Here is a 23,616-nt window from a genome sequence, read left to right as displayed (position 1 = left end):
TGGGTTTCAGACCGCTACCGTGCAGGAACCAGGTTAGACCAGACTCACCTGACTGCGCTGCTCAGGGAAATATCACGCAGCATGGGAACGGGCGACTTCACCGTCCTGCAGGGAAACATCAGAGCGTGTTGGTGGCGGGAGAAGTGCGAGAAAACAGCGAGGTATTCAGAACACTGCAGATCTTACTGATCTGGTAGAACTGGGTCGTCATCCAGGCTCAGCATCCCCTGCAGTCCATGGCACAGCTCCGCTGGCAGCTCGGCAGCCTGCAGGACAGAGACGTTGTTAGCAGGAGCAGGAGGGAGGAGCAGGAGGGGGAGGAGGGGGGGACGGGAGGAGCAGGAGGGGGAGGAGGGGGGGACGGGAGGAGCAGGAGGGGGAGGAGGGGGGACGGGAGGGGGAGGAGGGGGGACGGGAGGGGGAGGAGGGGGGACGGGAGGGGGAGGAGGGGGAGGAGGGGGGACGGGAGGAGCAGAAGGAGGAGGCACAGGAGGAGTGGGTGAAAGAGGAGGAGGACCCGCCAGCCTTCAGCAGTCTTGCAGACGTTGTCATGAGGAGACCATCTGAGTGGATCCAGGAGAACACGGAGTCCGTGTTGAGGACGGGAGTGAAAGCGTGACGTTAAACGGGAGAACACAGAGTCCGTGTTGAGGACGGGAATGAAAGCGTGACGTTAAACGGGAGAACATGGAGTCCGTGTTCGGGACGGGAATGAAAGCGTGAAGTTAAACGGGAGAACATGGAGTCCGTGTTCGGGACGGGAATGAAAGCGTGAAGTTAAACGGGAGAACATGGAGTCCGTGTTCGGGACGGGAATGAAAGCGTGATGTTAAACGGGAGAACATGGAGTCCGTGTTCGGGACGGGAATGAAAGCGTGACGTTAAACGGGAGAACATGGAGTCCGTGTTGAGGGCGGGAATGAAAGCGTGACGTTAAACGGGAGAACACAGAGTCCGTGTTGAGGACGGGAATGAAAGCGTGACGTTAAACGGGAGAACATGGAGTCCGTGTTCGGGACGGGAATGAAAGCGTGAAGTTAAACGGGAGAACATGGAGTCCGTGTTCGGGACGGGAATGAAAGCGTGAAGTTAAACGGGAGAACATGGAGTCCGTGTTCGGGACGGGAATGAAAGCGTGAAGTTAAACGGGAGAACATGGAGTCCGTGTTCGGGACGGGAATGAAAGCGTGATGTTAAACGGGAGAACATGGAGTCCGTGTTCGGGACGGGAATGAAAGCGTGACGTTAAACGGGAGAACATGGAGTCCGTGTTGAGGGCGGGAATGAAAGCGTGACGTTAAACGGGAGAACACAGAGTCCGTGTTGAGGGCGGGAATGAAAGCGTGACGTTAAACGGGAGAACATGGAGTCCGTGTTGAGGGCGGGAATGAAAGCGTGACGTTAAACGGGAGAACACGGAGTCCGTGTTGAGGGCGGGAATGAAAGCGTGACGTTAAACGGGAGAACATGGAGTCCGTGTTGAGGGCGGGAATGAAAGCGTGACGTTAAACGGGAGAACATGGAGTCCGTGTTCGGGACGGGAATGAAAGCGTGACAAACGGGAGAACATGGAGTCCGTGTTCGGGACGGGAATGAAAGCGTGACGTTAAACGGGAGAACACGGAGTCCGTGTTGAGGACGGGAATGAAAGCGTGACGTTAAACGGGAAATGTGAACGGCTCTGGAAACAGCTTCATTATGAAAAACAAACATGAGAGTATGGACTTCCTATCTGCTTCTAATGCAGATGAAATAGATAAAATGTCAACTTTACCTGCTGAGTTTCTGTCCGGTAGAGCTCATGGATGAAGTCGAACAGCGGGTGAGACTTTCCCAGGAACAACATGTCGCTTCCCAGACTGTTTCTTCTCACTGCAACAGGAAACAGACGTGCTAAGTTGACTGGACTCAGCAGCAGATAAAACCCAGGGTCCCCTACCTAACCCTACCCAGAGAAGGTCCATGAAATGATGGTGAACTGGTTGGAGTTCTGCAGACATCTCTTTTACTAATAAAGCAGGAAAACCAAAATTTTTATAAACAGCCTTTACTATTGGGGTGATAACCAGGAAACTAGTTCTTTAGGATTTCACAGTAAACAAGATGGTGTATCGGTCAGAATACAGGAAGGGAGGCTGATGCGTGTTCCTTCATTGAACTGTCTTAGTTCCTTTATTGTAGCCGTTCAAACTTGGTAGTGTTACACAGTTTCTCGTCATTGACTTCACACTGGGATAATCCAACTGGCTTGCAAACATCCGAAGAACACACATCTCCAACAGGATTTACGAGCAGGTAAGCTTCTCCCTGTTAAACCCGGAACAACTAACTCTACGTACGTCACTTCCTCTCTACTGACATCGCAACATGAACATAGAATAAGTGCACGTAAGTACAATACGAACATATTACATTATCAAGTTCAACCTTTAGTACATTTACTGAATTTACTGTAATGAGTTTCAGTTTCAATTTAACTCTGTACAGCTGCTGGTCAGAGCCAATCAGAGGTCAGAATCATCCTTTCTCAGCATTTAATTGGCTAGCTGTCATTCTTCCCAGAGAACAGTTTACAGTTGTACACCTGGACCAGAGAGATGTCTGCAGCCTGCATTAATCAGACTTTAAGAAGCTGAAAAGTCCCCTGTCCTCTCGGTCTTTCATCGTGATTGTGACAAATGAGCCGATTGGGAATAAAAATGTGACAAACCGCATGTTGCCACACATTCTGAACAATACAAAAACCTGTTCTTCTCCTTCATTGATCAGAAAGCCAATAATACAACATCCGATATGTTCTTTGACGCTCAGTCAGTCCAGTTCCTCCCACATCCACGTCACTCTCTCTAAAGCAGACTCACCTTCTTCAGATGTAAGGTCTGGGTAGACGACCGCTAAAGCCGCCCTCAACCGCCGTTCATCCACAAAAGGCAACAATGCGACACCTGGAAACCATGATGAAAAGTCTGAGGCTGTTTTTTACTGAACATGTAAAAGTGAAGAGATGATTAAAATTAATTACTTCACAAACATCAGATTTTTCTCGTTCAGAACCACTGGTAGAACCCAAGCGCAGTGCACACACGTGTTACATGTAACATGGTAAATACGTTGGATATTGTGGTTACATGTAACATGGTAAACACGGAGTACATCGTAGTTACATGTAACATGGTAAACACGGAGTACATCATAGTTACATGTAACATGTTAACCATGGAGGACATTGTGGTTACATGTAACATGGTAAACACGGAGTACATCATAGTTACATGTAACATGTTAACCATGGTGGACATTGTGGTTACATGTAACATATTAACCATGGTGGACATTGTGGTTACATGTAACATGTTAACCATGGAGGACATTGTGGTTACATGTAACATATTAACCATGGTGGACATTGTGGTTACATGTAACATGTTAACCATGGAGGACATTGTGGTTACATGTAACATGTTAACCACGGAGGACATTGTGGTTACATGTAACATGTTAACCATGGAGGACATTGTGGTTACATGTAACATGGTAAACATGGAGGACATTGTGGTTACATGTAACATGTTAACCACGGAGGACATTGTGGTTATATGTAACATGTTAACCACGGTGGACATTGTGGTTACATGTAACATGGTAAACATGGAGGACATTGTGGTTACATGTAACATGTTAACCATGGAGGACATTGTGGTTACATGTAACACGTTAACCATGGAGGACATTGTGGTTACATGTAACATGTTAACCATGGAGGACATTGTGGTTACATGTAACATGTTAACCACGGAGGACATTGTGGTTACATGTAACATGGTAAACACGGAGGACATTGTAGTTACATGTAACATGTTAATCGTGGAGGACATTGTGGTTACATGTAACATGTTAACCACGGAGGACATTGTGGTTACATGTAACATGGTAAACACGGAGGACATTGTAGTTACATGTAACATGTTAATCGTGGAGGACATTGTGGTTACATGTAACATGGTAAACACGGAGGACATTGTAGTTACATGTAACATGTTAATCGTGGAGGACATTGTGGTTACATGTAACATTTTAACCACGGAGGACATTGTGGTTACATGTAACATGGTAAACACGGAGGACATTGTAGTTACATGTAACATGTTAATCGTGGAGGACATTGTAGTTACATGTAACATGTTAACCATGGTGGACATAGTGGTTACATGTAACATGGGAAACACGGAGTACATCGTGGTTACATGTAACATGTTAACCATGGAGGACATTGTGGTTACATGTAACATGTTAACCACGGAGGACATTGTGGTTACATGTAACATGTTAACCATGGAGGACATTGTGGTTACATGTAACATGTTAACCATGGAGGACATTGTGGTTACATGTAACATATTAACCATGGTGGACATTGTGGTTACATGTAACATGTTAACCACGGAGGACATTGTGGTTACATGTAACATGTTAACCACGGAGGACATTGTGGTTACATGTAACATGTTAACCATGGAGGACATTGTGGTTACATGTAACATGTTAACCATGGTGGACATTGTGGTTACATGTAACATGGTAAACATGGAGGACATTGTGGTTACATGTAACATGTTAACCACGGAGGACATTGTGGTTATATGTAACACGTTAACCATGGAGGACATTGTGGTTACATGTAACATGTTAACCATGGAGGACATCTTAGTTACATGTAACATGGTAAACACGGAGTACATTGCAGTTACATGTAACATGTTAACCAGGGAGGACATTGTGGTTACATGTAACATGTTAACCATGGAGGACATCTTAATTACATGTAACATGTTAACCATGGAGGACATTGTGGTTACATGTAACATGGTAAACACGGAGGACATTGTAGTTACATGTAACATGTTAATCGTGGAGGACATTGTGGTTACATGTAACATGTTAACCACGGAGGACATTGTGGTTACATGTAACATGGTAAACACGGAGGACATTGTAGTTACATGTAACATGTTAATCGTGGAGGACATTGTGGTTACATGTAACATGTTAACCATGGTGGACATAGTGGTTACATGTAACATGGGAAACACGGAGTACATCGTGGTTACATGTAACATGTTAACCATGGAGGACATTGTGGTTACATGTAACATGTTAACCACGGAGGACATTGTGGTTACATGTAACGTGTTTACCATGGTGGACATTGTGGTTACATGTAACATGTCAACCACGGAGGACATTGTGGTTACATGTAACATGTTAACCATGGTGGACATTGTGGTTACATGTAACATGTTAACCATGGTGGACATTGTGGTTACATGTAACGTGTTAACCATGGTGGACATTGTGGTTACATGTAACATGTTAAACATGGTGGACATTGTGGTTACATGTAACATGTTAACCATGGTGGACATTGTGGTTACATGTAACATGTTAAACATGGTTGACATTGTGGTTACATGTAACGTGTTTACCATGGTGGACATTGTGATTACATGTAACATGTTAACCACGGAGTACATTGTGGTTACATGTAACATGTTAACCACGGAGGACATTGTGGTTACATGTAACATGTTAACCATGGTGGACATTGTCGTTACATGTAACATGTTAACCATGGAGGACATTGTGGTTACATGTAACATGTTAACCATGGTGGACATTGTGGTTACATGTAACATGTTAACCATGGTGGACATTGTGGTTACATGTAACATGTTAACCATGGTTGACATTGTGGTTACATGTAACATGGGAAACACGGAGTACATTGTGGTTACATGTAACATGTTAACCACGGAGGACATTGTGGTTACATGTAACATGTTAACCATGGTGGACATTGTGGTTACATGTAACATGTTAACCATGGTGGACATTGTGGTTACATGTAACATGTTAACCATGGTGGACATTGTGGTTACATGTAACATGTTAAACATGGTTGACATTGTGGTTACATGTAACGTGTTTACCATGGTGGACATTGTGGTTACATGTAACATGTTAACCACGGAGTACATTGTGGTTACATGTAACATGTTAACCACGGAGGACATTGTGGTTACATGTAACATGTTAACCATGGTGGAGATTGTCGTTACATGTAACATGTTAACCACGGAGGACATTGTGGTTACATGTAACATGTTAACCATGGTGGACATTGTGGTTACATGTAACATGTTAACCATGGTTGACATTGTGGTTACATGTAACATGGGAAACACGGAGTACATTGTGGTTACATGTAACATGTTAACCACGGAGGACATTGTGGTTACATGTAACATGTTAACCATGGTGGACATTGTGGTTACATGTAACATGTTAACCATGGTGGACATTGTGGTTACATGTAACATGTTAACCATGGTGGACATTGTGGTTACATGTAACATGTTAAACATGGTTGACATTGTGGTTACATGTAACGTGTTTACCATGGTGGACATTGTGGTTACATGTAACATGTTAACCACGGAGTACATTGTGGTTACATGTAACATGTTAACCACGGAGGACATTGTGGTTACATGTAACATGTCAACCACGGAGGACATTGTGGTTACATGTAACATGTTAACCATGGTGGACATTGTGGTTACATGTAACATGTTAACCATGGTGGACATTGTGGTTACATGTAACGTGTTAACCATGGTGGACATTGTGGTTACATGTAACATGTTAAACATGGTGGACATTGTGGTTACATGTAACATGTTAACCATGGTGGACATTGTGGTTACATGTAACATGTTAAACATGGTTGACATTGTGGTTACATGTAACGTGTTTACCATGGTGGACATTGTGATTACATGTAACATGTTAACCACGGAGTACATTGTGGTTACATGTAACATGTTAACCACGGAGGACATTGTGGTTACATGTAACATGTTAACCATGGTGGAGATTGTCGTTACATGTAACATGTTAACCATGGAGGACATTGTGGTTACATGTAACATGTTAACCATGGTGGACATTGTGGTTACATGTAACATGTTAACCATGGTGGACATTGTGGTTACATGTAACATGTTAACCATGGTTGACATTGTGGTTACATGTAACATGGGAAACACGGAGTACATTGTGGTTACATGTAACATGTTAACCACGGAGGACATTGTGGTTACATGTAACATGTTAACCATGGTGGACATTGTGGTTACATGTAACATGTTAACCATGGTGGACATTGTGGTTACATGTAACATGTTAACCATGGTGGACATTGTGGTTACATGTAACATGTTAAACATGGTTGACATTGTGGTTACATGTAACGTGTTTACCATGGTGGACATTGTGGTTACATGTAACATGTTAACCACGGAGTACATTGTGGTTACATGTAACATGTTAACCACGGAGGACATTGTGGTTACATGTAACATGTTAACCATGGTGGAGATTGTCGTTACATGTAACATGTTAACCACGGAGGACATTGTGGTTACATGTAACATGTTAACCATGGTGGACATTGTGGTTACATGTAACATGTTAACCATGGTTGACATTGTGGTTACATGTAACATGGGAAACACGGAGTACATTGTGGTTACATGTAACATGTTAACCACGGAGGACATTGTGGTTACATGTAACATGTTAACCATGGTGGACATTGTGGTTACATGTAACATGTTAACCATGGTGGACATTGTGGTTACATGTAACATGTTAACCATGGTGGACATTGTGGTTACATGTAACATGTTAAACATGGTTGACATTGTGGTTACATGTAACGTGTTTACCATGGTGGACATTGTGGTTACATGTAACATGTTAACCACGGAGTACATTGTGGTTACATGTAACATGTTAACCACGGAGGACATTGTGGTTACATGTAACATGTTAACCATGGTGGAGATTGTCGTTACATGTAACATGTTAACCACGGAGGACATTGTGGTTACATGTAACATGTTAACCATGGTGGACATTGTGGTTACATGTAACATGTTAACCATGGTTGACATTGTGGTTACATGTAACATGTTAACCATGGTTGACATTGTGGTTACATGTAACATGTTAACCATGGTGGACATTGTGGTTACATGTAACATGTTAACCACGGAGTACATTGTGGTTACATGTAACATGTTAACCACGGAGGACATTGTGGTTACATGTAACATGTTAACCATGGTGGACATTGTCGTTACATGTAACATGTTAACCACAGAGGACATTGTGGTTACATGTAACATGTTAACCATGGTGGACATTGTGGTTACATGTAACATGTTAACCATGGTTGACATTGTGGTTACATGTAACATGGGAAACACGGAGTACATTGTGGTTACATGTAACATGTTAACCATGGTGGACATTGTGGTTACATGTAACATGTTAACCACGGAGGACATTGTGGTTACATGTAACATGTTAACCATGGTGGAGATTGTCGTTACATGTAACATGTTAACCACGAAGGACATTGTGGTTACATGTAACATGTTAACCATGGTGGACATTGTGGTTACATGTAACATGTTAACCATGGTTGACATTGTGGTTACATGTAACATGGGAAACACGGAGTACATTGTGGTTACATGTAACATGTTAACCACGGAGGACATTGTGGTTACATGTAACATGTTAACCATGGCGGACATTGTGGTTACATGTAACATGTTAACCATGGTGGACATTGTGGTTACATGTAACATGTTAACCATGGTTGACATTGTGGTTACATGTAACATGTTAACCATGGTTGACATTGTGGTTACATGTAACATGGGAAACACGGAGTACATTGTGGTTACATGTAACATGTTAACCACGGAGGACATTGTGGTTACATGTAACATGTTAACCATGGTGGACATTGTGGTTACATGTAACATGTTAACCACGGAGGACATTGTGGTTACATGTAACATGTTAACCATGGTTGACATTGTGGTTACATGTAACATGTTAACCATGGTGGACATTGTGGTTACATGTAACATGTTAACCATGGTTGACATTGTGGTTACATGTAACATGTTAACCATGGTTGACATTGTGGTTACATGTAACATGGGAAACACGGAGTACATTGTGGTTACATGTAACATGTTAACCACGGAGGACATTGTGGTTACATGTAACATGTTAACCATGGTTGACATTGTGGTTACATGTAACATGTTAACCACGGAGGACATTGTGGTTACATGTAACATGTTAACCATGGTTGACATTGTGGTTACATGTAACATGTTAACCATGGTTGACATTGTGGTTACATGTAACATGGGAAACACGGAGTACATTGTGGTTACATGTAACATGGTAACAGCCAGTGTCTCCTGGATAGATGTCTTTCCATAAAAGGAGATGTGTTTAACTTGCTGTTAACGTCATACAGCTGACGTGTCAGACTGAAAAAGGAATAAACAGAACAGACTCCATGGAGAGTCCTGAGACTCACCCTGCCAGGCGTACTTCTTCCCGTTCAGGTCGATGGCAAAGTCGTCGGGGTAGAAGTCGATGATGGAGGAGTCCTGCGTGGATGTAATTTGAAAGCAGTAAGTAAACTGAAGCGGTTGAAATGAGACGATGCAGCAGGTTGCCCTTCTGGTCTGACTGACTTACTGGGCTGGTCATGAGGTTCCTCCATGATGGTGGCAGGAAGTTCCCGCTGGCGGCAGGAAACACCCCCATCAGCTGCTCCAAAGGCTTAAACTGTATAAGACACCCAGCAAGACATTTAGAAACTCCTCTACTTACAGCTGGTCTCCAATGAGACCAGGTCTGTCTCAGTAAAAACAACTGTTGAGGGAACACGAGACAAAAAGAACGAGGACAGATGGAAAACATCCAGACAAATGACTTCTCACCGGTTTGGTGCCCTTCTCAAAATCTGTGAACATGTCGTTGATGCCTTTGAAGTCGGATGCAAAGGGAGCGTAGTGGAACGGGAAGTACCACTTCCAGGAGGCGCAGCCCTGGAGATCAGCAGGGAAACAATCACTGACGTTAGAAACACTTCACATGGCAGCAGAATAAGAAGACCTCTCATTTCTGCAACCAGAACGTTTTAACAGGTTAAAACAAGTTGTTCTGGCTCATTTGAAGATGGAAAACACGAGATCTGATGCTCGGGATAAACGGGAAAATGAATCCAGTCTCATGTGAGGTTTAAGGTGATATCTTGTCTTAAAGGGGAGAAAAGATACGGAGGCAGAATGAAAAGAAAAAGCTCCGCTTTGTCCTTTTCCTGCTACAAGAAGCTTAAAATCCAATAAAAGCAGATGGAGATGGATGCAGTGACATTTTATAAAAAAGTGAAACAAATGAAGAGGTTTTAAACGGAGAATTAAGCTTCCAGCTTCTGCTTCTTCATCAGGATGAAACCTGCAGCCGCTCATCTCAGAGACAATCCCATTCTTCACAGCGACTATGGACAAAATCCTGACGCCTGGACAACTCAGCCTCTCCGAGCACCAGAACCCGCAGCCTGGCGCCAGAACCCGCAGCCTGGCGCCAGAACCCGCAGCCTGGCAGAACGAGCAGTGAGAAGAACCAGTGCGTAGCAGGAGAACAGGTCCAGGAGAACCGGTGCAGGAGAACAGGTCCAGGAGAACCGGTGCAGGAGAACCGGTGCAGGAGAACCGGTGCAGGAGAACCGGTGCAGGAGAACAGGTCCAGGAGAACCGGTGCAGGAGAACCGGTGCAGGAGAACCGGTGCAGGAGAACCGGTGCAGGAGAACCGGTGCAGGAGAACAGGTCCAGGAGAACCGGTGCAGGAGAACAGGTCCAGGAGAACCGGTGCAGGAGAACCGGTGCAGGAGAACCGGTGCAGGAGAACTATGAGGTGTATCAGAAACAGGGGTATGTGGGCTCCAGCAGCCTCCAGGTGTGATGGTGAAACAGAATTTCTAGCAGAACTTCCAGAACCGGATGAAGGAGCTGGAACCTCCTGGGTTCTGTGCTCTGGCCCGCTGAGATCCACAGACAGAAGCGTGAATGCGCTGCAACACGGAGCAGACACGTCCACGTCTGCAGACACTCGGCTATGAATTCATTCACAGAGGCCCCCCGAGACACGCAGCATGTCCAGTCAGCCCAGAACAAATCCCCGCGGCTCAGCCCGAGCCCCCGGTTCCTCTGAAGAGGCCGCGCCGCTCATTAATGCAGTTCCAGATAAAGATGAATATTCCACTTCACCGACACAGAAACGTCTCGATGACAAGCGTCTGGAAAAGCCGAGCCTGCTGACGGACTTCCTGGCTGCTGGAGGTGTGGGGACGGATTACAGCGGGCCACTCTGAAGGTTATTGATCAGAACTAATCAGACAAGGAAAAATCATTTTAAAACCCTGCTTGCATTGAAATGAACACATTCTGGTGAGGACGGACGTCTGCTTGGACCGAGCGGCAGCCTAACTGTGAAGCCTAAGTGCATAAAGATGCAGTTCCCCCCTCATCCACTAGGGGCTCCAAAACAGACAGCTGTTTTTCTAAACAGCAGATTGGAATGAATCGATCACCCAGCCCTGGCAGGAGGCAACAACATCAACGTTACCTGATAATAGTAGCGCAGCACCCAACAGAGACCCTCCACGTAGGACCGAACCACCTTCTTCCTGAAATCCTCATCAGTCACGTCCACGTCAAACTTGGTCTTGTAGTATCTCTGCTTCCAACCATCCTCCCACAACCTGCAGCAAACAGACGGCATCAGTCAGGATGAGAGCAGACCTCCTGCACCCTAAATCTGGAGGTTTTACTGGATTAAGTGTAAATGAGGCAGTCGTGAGATATATTAATGCTGGTCTGTAAACCTCATTATCTGAAGACATGATAATAAAAACAGAACAGCTCGATTCTTCTGAAACAGTCAGCTGGTTTTGACTTCTTGGCAGATGCCGTTCTGTGCATATCATCCCGGCGGGCCGGCATCTGTCCGCAGGGAGCGCCGCTCCTGACAGAAAAGCCTCCATGAATACCAATTTAGTCAGATGGATATAAAAGCTCTGAGGAGTCACAGAGGCAGGTACTCCAACGCTGAGGCTTTCCATATTAATGAGAGCAGAGGGAGGACGGGGGAATAAGGAGATTTTTAGCACGGTGATCATTACTGGGGGAAAGCCTGGATGCATGTTAACTAAACATGACTCCATAACTACCTGCTCCGCAGCACGGGACCTAACTCTGGCTTCTCCCTCTGACTTCTGCGTTTCACTCTTTCAGCTGCTGTTTTCCAAGAAAACTTTATTTAAACAAGCACTTTCTGACAACAAGCAGGCTGGATGTCTTTAAACATGTGGTGGAAGAAAATATGTTTTTCTTCAGGAAACACTTCAGGAAACATAAGCCCTGGGGCCCATGGCGGCCCCCCCAGAGGGTGCATCTGGCCCCCCAGGATGGACCCTTTGGGGGGTTAAAATGAACTAAGGATTTAATAATAAACATATAAATTAACTACTATTTTATTAAACGTTGGAATGGAATAAAAGTAACTATAAACATGACTTTTTTTATTTATAATTTTATTTATTTATTTTTATTTTCTCTTTTTTTACCATCTTTTTCTGTACTTTTAACTGGTTTGTAGTGAGACAGCATTTCCAGGTTATGATGCTGGTATTTCTGGTCTGGATGCAGGATCTGGACTAAGGGGACACAGTCCCAGAGGGGTGACCAACTCTCCACACATCCATGTCTTCGTTTCAGTTCAGGCGACATCAGGGCTTCCGGCATACAGGGACTTCTTCATGATTCCAGGCCTCTAAACGTGCTGCATGAGCTGAACGGGTAAAACTCAACAACGTCCCTGAGGAAGTCTACCTGACGTTGTCCTCGGGCTCCGGCTCGCTGTCGCTGTCCTCGGCTTTCCTCTTCGCTCCCCGCTGATCGGCGCCGTCTCGGGGTCCTGCAGACACCTGAGCAGGTAAAATAAGACCGATTAGCCTGAATGATGAACAGCACTTTTGACCTAGATATTGACCAAACCCCCGAGGCCAGTAGACGATCATTTCTCTTTATTAAGACCCGTTTGAGGGGGGGGGGATCAAATCAATTTTTTTCCCCATATTTTGCTTCACAAGTTTAAAATAGATTTTTTTTTGTTAAAAATTTCTTTTTCACAAATAAATACAAATGATCCAGTAAAAAATGTTTGTCATTGTTATTGTTTTTATTGATCTTTCTACGTGTCTGCGGGGGCATTATAGCAGCAGCATGCCGGTCTGGCAACTGTGTTAATTTTTCCTCATTGAAATAAATGACGCACAAACAAAGTTTTGTACATTTTATCTAGTTTTTAATATACAAAAATCAGCAATATTGAAAAATCGTGACAATCATAATTTAAATAGAATCGGCGGCCATCGTCACAGCCCTCACCTTTCCATCTACCAGAAGAAAACTGACCCCACCTCCTGCCTGACCAATAAAAAGGAACCATTTGTAAATAAAGAGTCCAGGCCTGCACGGCAGGCTGGCGCAGAATGAGGCAGGATGAGGAAGGATGACATAAGATAAGGCAGAATGAGGTGGGATGAGGCAAACGGCACGGCATTGGTGAAAGTTACTAATGACCTTCTTATGGCCTCAGACAAAGGACTTGTGTCCGTACTTATCTTGCTTGATCTTAGTGCTGCATTTGATACAGTCGATCATAACATTCTGTTACAGAGACTAGAACAGGTGATTGGAATTACAGGTACAGCGTTAAGCTGGTTTAAATGATATTTATCTGATAGACTTCAGTTTGTTCATGTAAATGACAAGTCCTCCTCCCAAACTACAGTAAGTCATGGAGTTCCTCAAGGTTCTGTACTTGGACCAGTACTCTTCACGCTATATATGCTCCCTTTAGGCAAAATTATTAGACAGCATGGAATAAACTTTCATTGTTATGCAGATGATACTCAGATATACTTATCCTTTAAACCAGATGAAACAAATCAGCCCAATAGGCTACAAAATTGTCTCATAGACATAAAGACTTGGATGTCTAGAAATTTTCTCCTCTTAAACTCAGATAAGACTGAAATAATTCTCGTTGGATCTGAAAAACTCAGAGCTAAATGTTCCGGTTTTGTAATGAACCTGGATGGCATTACTTTAGCTTCCAGTGCTACAGTGAGAAACCTTGGAGTAATATTTGACTCGGACCTGTCCTTTGGCCCACATATTAAGCAGGTTACTAAAACAGCCTTCTTTCATTTACGTAATATAGCCAAAATTAGGGACATTCTGTCTCAGAGTGATGCAGAAAAACTGGTTCACGCTTTTGTTACTTCGAGACTAGATTACTGTAACTCTCTATTACTGGGCTGTCCTAAATATGCCCTGAAAAGCCTTCAGCTGATCCAGAATTCTGCAGCCAGAGTCCTGACCAGAACCAGCAGGAGAGATCATATTTCTCCAGTTTTAGCCTCTCTTCATTGGCTGCCTGTTGAATCCAGAATAGAATTTAAAATCCTTCTCCTTACATATAAAGCCCTCCACAACCAGGCACCACTATATATCAAAGACCTCATTGTTCCTTATATACCAAGCAGAGTACTTCGTTCGCAGACTGCAGGCTTACTTGTGGTTCCTAGAGTCTCAAAGAGCCGAGCAGGAGGCAGAGCCTTTGGTTATCAGTTGGACTCAACTCAATCTGTTGGTTTCCTTATATAGGCTGTTATGAATTGGCTTTCATGATGTTTTCCCCTCTGTCTGTAAAGCGTCTTGAGATGGCATTGCCGTGATTTGACGCTATATAAATAAAGTTGAATTGAAAATTAGGCAAAATGAGGCAAGATGCGAAAGAATGAATCAGGATGGGGCAGTATGAGGAAGGATGAGGCAGGATGAAGAAGGATGAGGAAGGATGAGGGAGGATGAGGCAGGATGAGGAAGGGTGAGGCAGGATGAGGAAGGGTGAGGCAGGATGAGGCAGGATGAGGAAGGATGAAGCAGGATGAGGAAGGATGAGGCAGGATGAGGGAGGATGAGGCTGGATGAGGAAGGATGAGGCAGGATGAGGAAGGGTGAGGAAGGGTGAGGCAGGATGAGGAAGGATGGGGCAGGATGAGGGAGGATGGGGCAGGATGAGGCAGGATGAGGCAGGATGAGGAAGGATGAAGCAGGATGGGGCAGGATGAGGAAGGATGAGGAAGGATGGGGCAGGATGAGGCAGGATGAGGCAGGATGAGGCAGGATGAGGCAGGATGGGGCAGGATGAGGCAGGATGAGGAAGGATGGGGCAGGATGAGGGAGGATGGGGCAGGATGAGGCAGGATGAGGCAGGATGAGGCAGGATGAGGCAGGATGAGGCAGGATGAGGAAGGATGAGGCAGGATGGGGCAGGATGAGGCAGGATGGGGCAGGATGAGGCAGGATGAGGCAGGATGGGGCAGGATGAGGCAGGATGAGGCAGGATGAAGCAGGATGGGGCAGGATGAGGAAGGATGAGGAAGGATGAGGCAGGATGAGGGAGGATGAGGCAGGATGAGGAAGGATGAGGAAGGATGAGGCAGGATGAGGAAGGATGAGGCAGGATGAGGGAGGATGAGGCAGGATGAGGAAGGATGAGGAAGGATGAGGCAGGATGAGGAAGGATGAGGCAGGATGAGGAAGGACGGGGCAGGACGAGGCAGGATGAGGAAGGATGAGGCAGGATGAGGGAGGATGAGGAAGGATGAGGCAGGATGAGGGAGGATGAGGCAGGATGAGGAAGGATGAGGAAGGATGAGGCAGGATGAGGAAGGACGAGGCAGGATGAGGAAGGATGAGGCAGGATGAGGAATGATGAGGAAGGATGAGGCAGGATGAGGAAGGATGAAGCAGGATGAGGAAGGACGAGGCAGGACGAGGCAGGATGAGGAAGGACGGGGCAGGACGAGGCAGGATGAGGAAGGATGAGGCAGGATGAGGGAGGATGAGGCAGGATGAGGAAGGATGAGGAAGGATGAGGGAGGATGAGGCAGGATGAGGAAGGATGAGGCAGGATGAGGAAGGATGAGGCAGGATGAGGAAGGATGAGGCAGGATGAGGGAGGATGAGGCAGGATGAGGAAGGATGAGGCAGGATGAGGAAGGATGAGGCAGGATGAGGAAGGATGAGGAAGGATGAGGCAGGATGAGGCAGGATGAGGAAGGATGAGGAAGGATGAGGAAGGATGAGGAAGGATGAAGCAGGATGAGGAAGGACGAGGCAGGACGAGGCAGGATGAGGAAGGACGGGGCAGGACGAGGAAGGACGAGGCAGGACGAGGCAGGATGAGGAAGGACGGGGCAGGACGAGGAAGGACGAGGCAGGACGAGGCAGGATGAGGAAGGACGAGGCAGGATGAGGAAGGACGAGGCAGTATGGGGCAGGATGAGGAAGGATGAGGCAGGACGAGGCAGGATGAGGAAGGACGGGGCAGGACGAGGAAGGACGAGGCAGGACGAGGCAGGATGAGGAAGGACGAGGCAGGATGAGGAAGGACGGGGCAGGACGAGGAAGGACGAGGCAGGACGAGGCAGGATGAGGAAGGACGAGGCAGGATGAGGAAGGACGAGGCAGTATGGGGCAGGATGAGGAAGGATGAGGCAGGACGAGGCAGGATGGGGCAGGACGAGGCAGGATGGGGCAGGACGAGGCAGGATGGGGCAGGATGAGGCAGGATGGGGCAGGATGAGGAAGGATGAGGCAGGATGGGGCAGGACGAGGCAGGATGGGGCAGGATGAGGCAGGATGGGGCAGGATGAGGAAGGATGGGGCAGGATGAGGCAGGATGAGGCAGGATGAGGCAGGATGGGGCAGGATGAGGCAGGATGAGGAAGGACGGGGCAGGACGAGGAAGGACGAGGCAGGACGAGGCAGGATGAGGAAGGACGAGGCAGGATGAGGCAGGATGAGGAAGGACGAGGCAGGATGAGGAAGGACGAGGCAGTATGGGGCAGGATGAGGAAGGATGAGGAAGGACGAGGCAGGATGAGGCAGGAAGGGGCAGGACGAGGCAGGATGGGGCAGGATGAGGCAGGATGGGGCAGGATGAGGAAGGATGAATGTTTCAATGATTTAAAAGGAGAATAAAGCAGCAACTTTACTGAAAGTTTAACTGAGAGTTACATTTTTACATGTTCCTCTTTATTCTGAATCAAGACTTATGTGAACGTTGCCACTGAGACCTGGGGGGCACCAAAGCGGCAGCAGCACCAAGAAGAATGACGCTTTACTGTGGAGGGGAGCAGCACCAAGATCCAGGTGGAGGAGTACCTCCCAGTAGACAAGCATTCAGGATTCTTTGACATCGTGCTTGGCGGAGGTTTCCGCTCTCTGCTTTTCTAGTTTCATATTTAACAAGCAACATTGCACGCGGCAGGGCGGGTCGTGCACGTGGCTGGGTCCGAGTGTTTTAATGCCACATGTAAAAATGTTGGTACTTTCTCACCACCTCGATCAGCTGTTTTATCAAAACAAAATAGCCCAAAATATCCCTGTATCGCGTAATTCTGTTACATTCAAGCTTCTTTACACATCTTCATTTTCATCACATCTTCATGCTGGGACACACAGTAAGACTCAAATCATGAAACTCAGATGTAAATCAACTTACGTTGCCTCTGTTCCTCATCATGGCTTTCAGAGACTGAGCTGCATTCTGAAAGAAAAAAAACTGTTTTTGCACCAGCTGATAATGTGACAGCTCCCAATATTAGTGTTAGCTGCTAAGCTGAGACCTGCAGTCCTAACGATAGCAGCTAATGTGAGAGGCCGTGGTCTTAGCGATAGCAGCTAATGTGAGACGCCGTGGTCTTAGCGATAGCAGCTAATGTGAGAGGCCGTGGTCTTAGCGATAGCGGCTAATGTGAGAGGCCGTGGTCTTAGCGATAGCAGCTAATGTGAAAGGCCGTGGTCTTAGCGATAGCAGCTAATGTGAGACGCCGTGGTCTTAGCGATAGCAGCTAATGTGAGAGGCCGTGGTCTTAGCGATAGCGGCTAATGTGAAAGGCCGTGGTCTTAGCGATAGCAGCTAATGTGAGAGGCCGTGGTCTTAGCGATAGCGGCTAATGTGAGAGGCCGTGGTCTTTGCGATAGCAGCTAATGTGAGAGGCCATGGTCTTAGCGATAGCAGCTAATGTGAGACGCCGTGGTCTTAGGGATAGCAGCTAATGTGAGAGGCCGTGGTCTTAGCGATAGCGGCTAATGTGAAAGGCCGTGGTCTTAGCGATAGCAGCTAATGTGAGACGCCGTGGTCTTAGCGATAGCAGCTAATGTGAGAGGCCGTGGTCTTAGCGATAGCGGCTAATGTGAGAGGCCGTGGTCTTAGCGATAGCGGCTAATGTGAGAGGCCGTGGTCTTAGCGATAGCGGCTAATGTGAGAGGCCGTGGTCTTAGCGATAGCAGCTAATGTGAAAGGCCTTGGTCTTAGCGATAGCGGCTAATGTGAAAGGCCGTGGTCTTAGCGATTGCGGCTAATGTGAGAGGCCATGGTCTTAGCGATAGCAGCTAATGTGAGAGGCCGTGGTCTTAGCGATAGCAGCTAATGTGAGAGGCCGTGGTCTTAGCGATAACACCTAATGTGAGAGGCCGTGGTCTTAGCGATAGCAGCTAATGTGAGAGGCCGTGGTCTTAGCGATAGCAGCTAATGTGAGAGGCCGTGGTCTTAGCGATAGCAGCTAATGTGAAAGGCCGTGGTCTTAGCGACATCAGCTAATGTGAGAGGCCGTGGTCTTTGTGATAGCAGCTAATGTGAGACGCCGTGGTCTTAGGGATAGCAGCTAATGTGAGAGGCCGTGGTCTTAGCGATAGCAGCTAATGTGAGAGGCCGTGGTCTTAGCGATAGCGGCTAATGTGAGAGGCCGTGGTCTTTGCGATAGCAGCTAATGTGAGACGCCGTGGTCTTAGGGATAGCAGCTAATGTGAGAGGCCGTGGTCTTAGCGATAGCAGCTAATGTGAGATGCCATGGTCTTAGCGATAGCAGCTAATGTGAGAGGCCGTGGTCTTAGCGATAGCAGCTAATGTGAGAGGCCGTGGTCTTAGCGATAGCAGCTAATGTGAGAGGCCGTGGTCTTAGCGACATCAGCTAATGTGAGAGGCCGTGGTCTTAGCGATAGCAGCTAATGTGAGAGGCCGTGGTCTTAGCGATTGCGGCTAATGTGAGAGGCCGTGGTTTTAGCGATAGCAGCTAATGTGAGAGGCCGTGGTCTTAGCGATAGCAGCTAATGTGAGAGGCCGTGGTCTTAGCGATAGCAGCTAATGTCAGAGGCCGTGGTCTTAGCGATAGCGGCTAATGTGAGAGGCCGTGGTCTTAGCGATTGCGGCTAATGTGAGAGGCCGTGGTCTTAGCGATAGCAGCTAATGTGAGAGGCCGTGGTCTTAGCGATAGCAGCTAATGTGAGAGACCGTGGTCTTAGCGATAGCAGCTAATGTGAGAGGCCGTGGTCTTAGCGATAGCAGCTAATGTGAGAGGCCGTGGTCTTAGCGATAGCAGCTAATGTGAGAGGCCGTGGTCTTAGCGATAGCAGCTAATGTGAGAGGCCGTGGTCTTAGCGATAGCAGCTAATGTGAGAGGCCGTGGTCTTAGCGATAGCAGCTAATGTGAGAGGCCGTGGTCTTAGCGATACAAAAGCAGTACATTCCGATGCGACCTACTACGGCATTACAGAAGGGACAATCTTTCCGCTGGCTCTGAAGAGCTTGTGGAAAGTTTTTTAGTGTTTGAGCTTGCAGGAAATGTTTTTATACTTCTGTGGCATCTATGCAAGGATAAATTTATTTCTTTGTTTGCTTCCAGGAGGTGGTAACTCCTCTGCACAAGCAGTACCTTGTTGTGCTGCTCTGAGTTCATCCTCATCTCGTAGGCCTGGTGCCGAGCGTTCTGGACGGGATCGGGTTGGTCTCTTCTGCCGAGGGCCTGAGGAGCAAACTGGCCCGTGGTGAGGAAAGCAGGACCCTGTCTTTCTGCCTGCAGCAACACACGACAAAGAGGTGAGAGGTAATCCAGATAATCACCACAGAGAGTGCAGACGTGACGAGGTAAAACCTGCTGCACTCACTTTCATCCGCTTTCGTTTCTCTTTATTTCTGCGTTTGAAGTTTTCCTGCAGGAAGTGACGCGACATAAAGACGAGTGAGAGAACGCAGCATGTTTAATCTGGGTCTGTAGTGGTACGCAGCCACACAGAGACCTGCAGTGACTGCAGGAAAGGCTTACATCGTCCTCTTTGCGTTTCTTGAAGATGTTGTCTTCGGCCACACCCACAGCCTGCATGATCAACTCGACTCGCTCCAGGTTGACGTAGCCGCTCTGCGTCAGGTAACCCTGCAGTGGACCAATCATAGATCAGTCAGACTACAGAAAATCCATTCCTGCTGCGGCTTTGTGGCTTTCAGTGCTACTCACTCCGGTTTTATGCACTACGTCTTTGTAGATGTTGACCAGACGATCGATCGCGCCCTCTCTTCAGGGAAGCAGACAGAAAGTCAAATTGAACTGTTAGTGCTCAGACTTGTGAATGCTGGAGCAGGAAGAGAGGCTCAGTTGTAAATCCAGAGAAAAAGCTCAGAGAAACAGGCTGATAAACCCGTTTCCATAACGATGGAGGACAAAAAGCATCAGATTTCAACATTACAATCAGCCTGAGACTAATGAGAGCGGTGATTTAAAATGCAAATTGTGAAACGGTAAACTGCTGTGATTAAAATGCCGCCGTTGATTCAGAGCGGCGCTGAAAGGATTAGATGATTAACCGGCGAGTCAACCGGCTGGAACTTCATCTCTAATTGCTTTGTGATTACTGTACGTGAAATGCCAAACGTTTGTCTCCTTCACATGACGGGATGTTCCATACGTCTGAGATCACAGTTTAAATCTGATGAATGGTTTGAATGAAATAATAAAGGCGCAAGCTCAACTAGCTCAGAGCCCACACACCGCCTGCTGCCTGGAGTCTGGTAGAAAACAAACCTCCACATGGAGCTCACCTGATTTCTAAGGATGGAAGATGTGGCAGGAAGTCGTTTCCCACAAAGAAGCACATGAAGACCCAGTCGTCTACGCTCCGCTCAAAGTCAAAGGGAAAGGGGAGGGAGGCCATGGTCAGCTCTCTGGACAGGTACTGAAAACATGCAGACAGCCGGGATTCATCTCAGGCTTTGACCAAGCGCCAACCTGCACCGGTTCATAGTGAAACTAGAACCTGCAGTTGGTGGGAATTTCTTAAAAAAACCAATTCATCAATAATCCCATGTAAACTCACACCTATCTGGAACAACTCTGACATTCTTTTAAACAAAAATATGATCAACTTTAAACAATGGATTAATAAAGGAATTAATTATTTAGAGCATATTATCATAACAGAAGAATTTTATCTTTTGACACTCTATCATCACAATATGGAATTAATAGTAGCAGATTTCTAGAATATCAGCAACTTAAATCCATTTTACTTAGGAAATTCCCCCCTCATCAAATAGACTTGGAACTTCCTCCCACAGTAGCAGAATTTATGGAACTTTGTAGCCCAAAGTTACTTTCAAAAGTATACAGGTCGATGTCAAAAATAGATGATTGAAATTCCTTGCCAACTTCCAAATGGGAGGCAGACCTATCTATCAGTCTCAGTCAACCTTCTTGGCTACAAATATGTCTAAATGCTTAGACAGGTGGGGGGGGGGGGGGGGGGGGGGGGGGGGTGGCAGCAGAGGAGGGGGGGTGGACGGGGATGGTTGGGAATGGGTGGGGTAGAGCCAGAGGGAGGGGATCCTCCCTCTGTCTCCTCCCGTCGGCGGCGGTCTTGGCGTTGCTGGTGGCGCCGGGCCCCGGACCTGGATGGATGTCTGGGTGGGAGCCGGGGACTCTCCGGCCCCTGGAGTGTTGGCGCTGGGCCGCCGGGGATGGGGGGACAACCGGGCTGCTGCCTCTTGCGGCACCTGGCGAGCCGAGGCTTGCCCTTCTGCCCTGGGGCTGTCCCGGTGAGGTGGGGGCACCTACTGCGGCCAGCTGAGGAGTTGGTCGCCCAGGGGAGGAGTCCTTCTCCCCTGGTTGTGCCCCTCCCCATGCCCCCCTCCGACATCATACATACAGCATATAGGGCACGGTGGGGGGGTGAAGTCGGTGGTCCCGGGAACCCTAAGGGGCATTTTCCGATGGACCCCGGCGACCACCTGCCCCACTAAATTTTAACTGCAACATAGACACCAATATACATTTAGGGTTTGGAGGGGACAGGCGCCTTGGCCATGGGGGGGGGGACAGGAGCTACAGCGGGGGCCCTTGCCCATCCCCTCCCATTGGGGTCTTTCTCCCCTCCATTTTACTCACAACTTAGACACTATTACATTTACACAAGCAGCACACACACACACACACACACACACACACACACACACTCACACACTCACATAAACAAGGGAATGCTGGGGAGGGGGGGTCTGGCTGTCTGGCAGCAGCTGGTCCCACCCCCCCACCGCCACCCCTTTTTTTACTGGCACACACCACAGAGGCGGGCGGGTGGGGGGGCAGCGGTCTTCCTATGTCCCCTCTTCGTGGGGAGCACTCGGGGTACGGGGGGCGGGCCTGGTGCTGGCCTGGGGGTTGGGGACGGGGCGCTGCGGGGGGCCCTCTGTCCTGGGCGATGCCTGGGCCGCATGGGGGGGCCGGCAGGGTCTCTGGTTGGCTGCATGGGGGGGGGGGGGGGGGGGGGGGGGGTTCAGGTCTGGGGCCTGCAGTCGTCCGGCTCCGGCTGTCGCTGAGGGGGGGATTGGGAGGAAGGGGGGGTGTGGAATGGGAGGGAGGGGTGGGGCGGGGAGGGGGGGGATGGAGGAAGGGGGGGGGGGGGGGGGTGTTGGGGACAGTAGGGCTTGGGAGGGAGGGGGATGGGGAGGGTGCTGGAGAGGGGGGATAGGAAGCAGCGGGAGGGTTGTGGGGAGGGTCTACGGACGTGTCCTTGTCCTTGGGGATCCCGCCCCTGGTATCGTGGTGGCGCCGGCCCGCGATGGTTTTGCTCTGGGTGGGCGGGGCCCGCTGGGTCTTGGCCGGGGCTCTGCCGGGGGGAACGGGTGGTCCTGGGGCCTGTGGGCTGCCGGCTCTCTGTGCGGCCCGCGCTTCAGCACCCGGCGCCCGCCGGGCCGGCGTGCCGTCGCCCTGTGCTACCCGGTGCCCCTGCCTCGTGGCGCCGGGTGGCGCCTGCCTGGAGGCTTCCACTGCTCTGGGCTCGGGGGACGGAGGCTCTCTCTGCTTTGCCTGCCCGGGCTCTGTTGGCTTCCTCCCCTACACCTCGGGTCGTGGTCGTGCTCCCCTACAAGCACTCAGCTGATCTTTGATTGCATGATCACAGGTTGAACAGTCACACGTGCACGCCCACATGCGCTCATCTTCCCATCTGCTTCCTACTAAATGTTGCTGATGACTCTCTGTAGGTATGTTTAATAACAGTTTGTATTGGAATTGTTATTTTATTCATTCATTTACTTTTTTTACTTTTATTTTTCATTTTTTGTCTGTTTTTGAATATTGTCACTATCCTACTGATGTCTTGTTGTATTTTTTCAGTACTTTATATTGTTTTGCAAATACTGTAACTTTAGCAGCTTAGACACGCCTTTCTTTTCTCTCTCGCTCTTTCCTCCTTTCATTTCCTCTT

The 23,616-nt window shown here is 47.8% G+C and overlaps 1 protein-coding gene across 1 annotated transcript in view; it reads right to left on the bottom strand.

The window, feature by feature from the left end:
• The window catches only part of xrn2 (5'-3' exoribonuclease 2), a 155,256-nt gene that overhangs the window by 93,408 nt on the left and 38,232 nt on the right, over positions 1–23,616 (bottom strand). The window contains exons 11-25 of the mRNA XM_079255481.1: positions 20,954–21,087; positions 20,373–20,430; positions 20,184–20,291; positions 20,026–20,070; positions 19,794–19,934; positions 17,582–17,626; positions 12,832–12,926; positions 11,567–11,702; positions 9,879–9,986; positions 9,634–9,723; positions 9,470–9,542; positions 2,862–2,945; positions 1,775–1,872; positions 187–266; positions 49–105 (exon numbers count right to left, since the gene is read on the bottom strand). Coding sequence (XP_079111607.1) covers positions 49–105; positions 187–266; positions 1,775–1,872; positions 2,862–2,945; positions 9,470–9,542; positions 9,634–9,723; positions 9,879–9,986; positions 11,567–11,702; positions 12,832–12,926; positions 17,582–17,626; positions 19,794–19,934; positions 20,026–20,070; positions 20,184–20,291; positions 20,373–20,430; positions 20,954–21,087 — 1,352 coding nt within the window. The remainder of the gene's footprint in view (positions 1–48; positions 106–186; positions 267–1,774; positions 1,873–2,861; positions 2,946–9,469; positions 9,543–9,633; positions 9,724–9,878; positions 9,987–11,566; positions 11,703–12,831; positions 12,927–17,581; positions 17,627–19,793; positions 19,935–20,025; positions 20,071–20,183; positions 20,292–20,372; positions 20,431–20,953; positions 21,088–23,616) is intronic.

Source organism: Telmatherina bonti (genome assembly GCF_933228915.1).
Source record: "Telmatherina bonti genome assembly, chromosome: 16".
Classification (NCBI taxonomy): domain Eukaryota; kingdom Metazoa; phylum Chordata; class Actinopteri; order Atheriniformes; family Telmatherinidae; genus Telmatherina; species Telmatherina bonti.
Note: the sequence above shows the minus strand (reverse complement) of the source record. Positions and strands in the feature narration are given on the sequence as shown.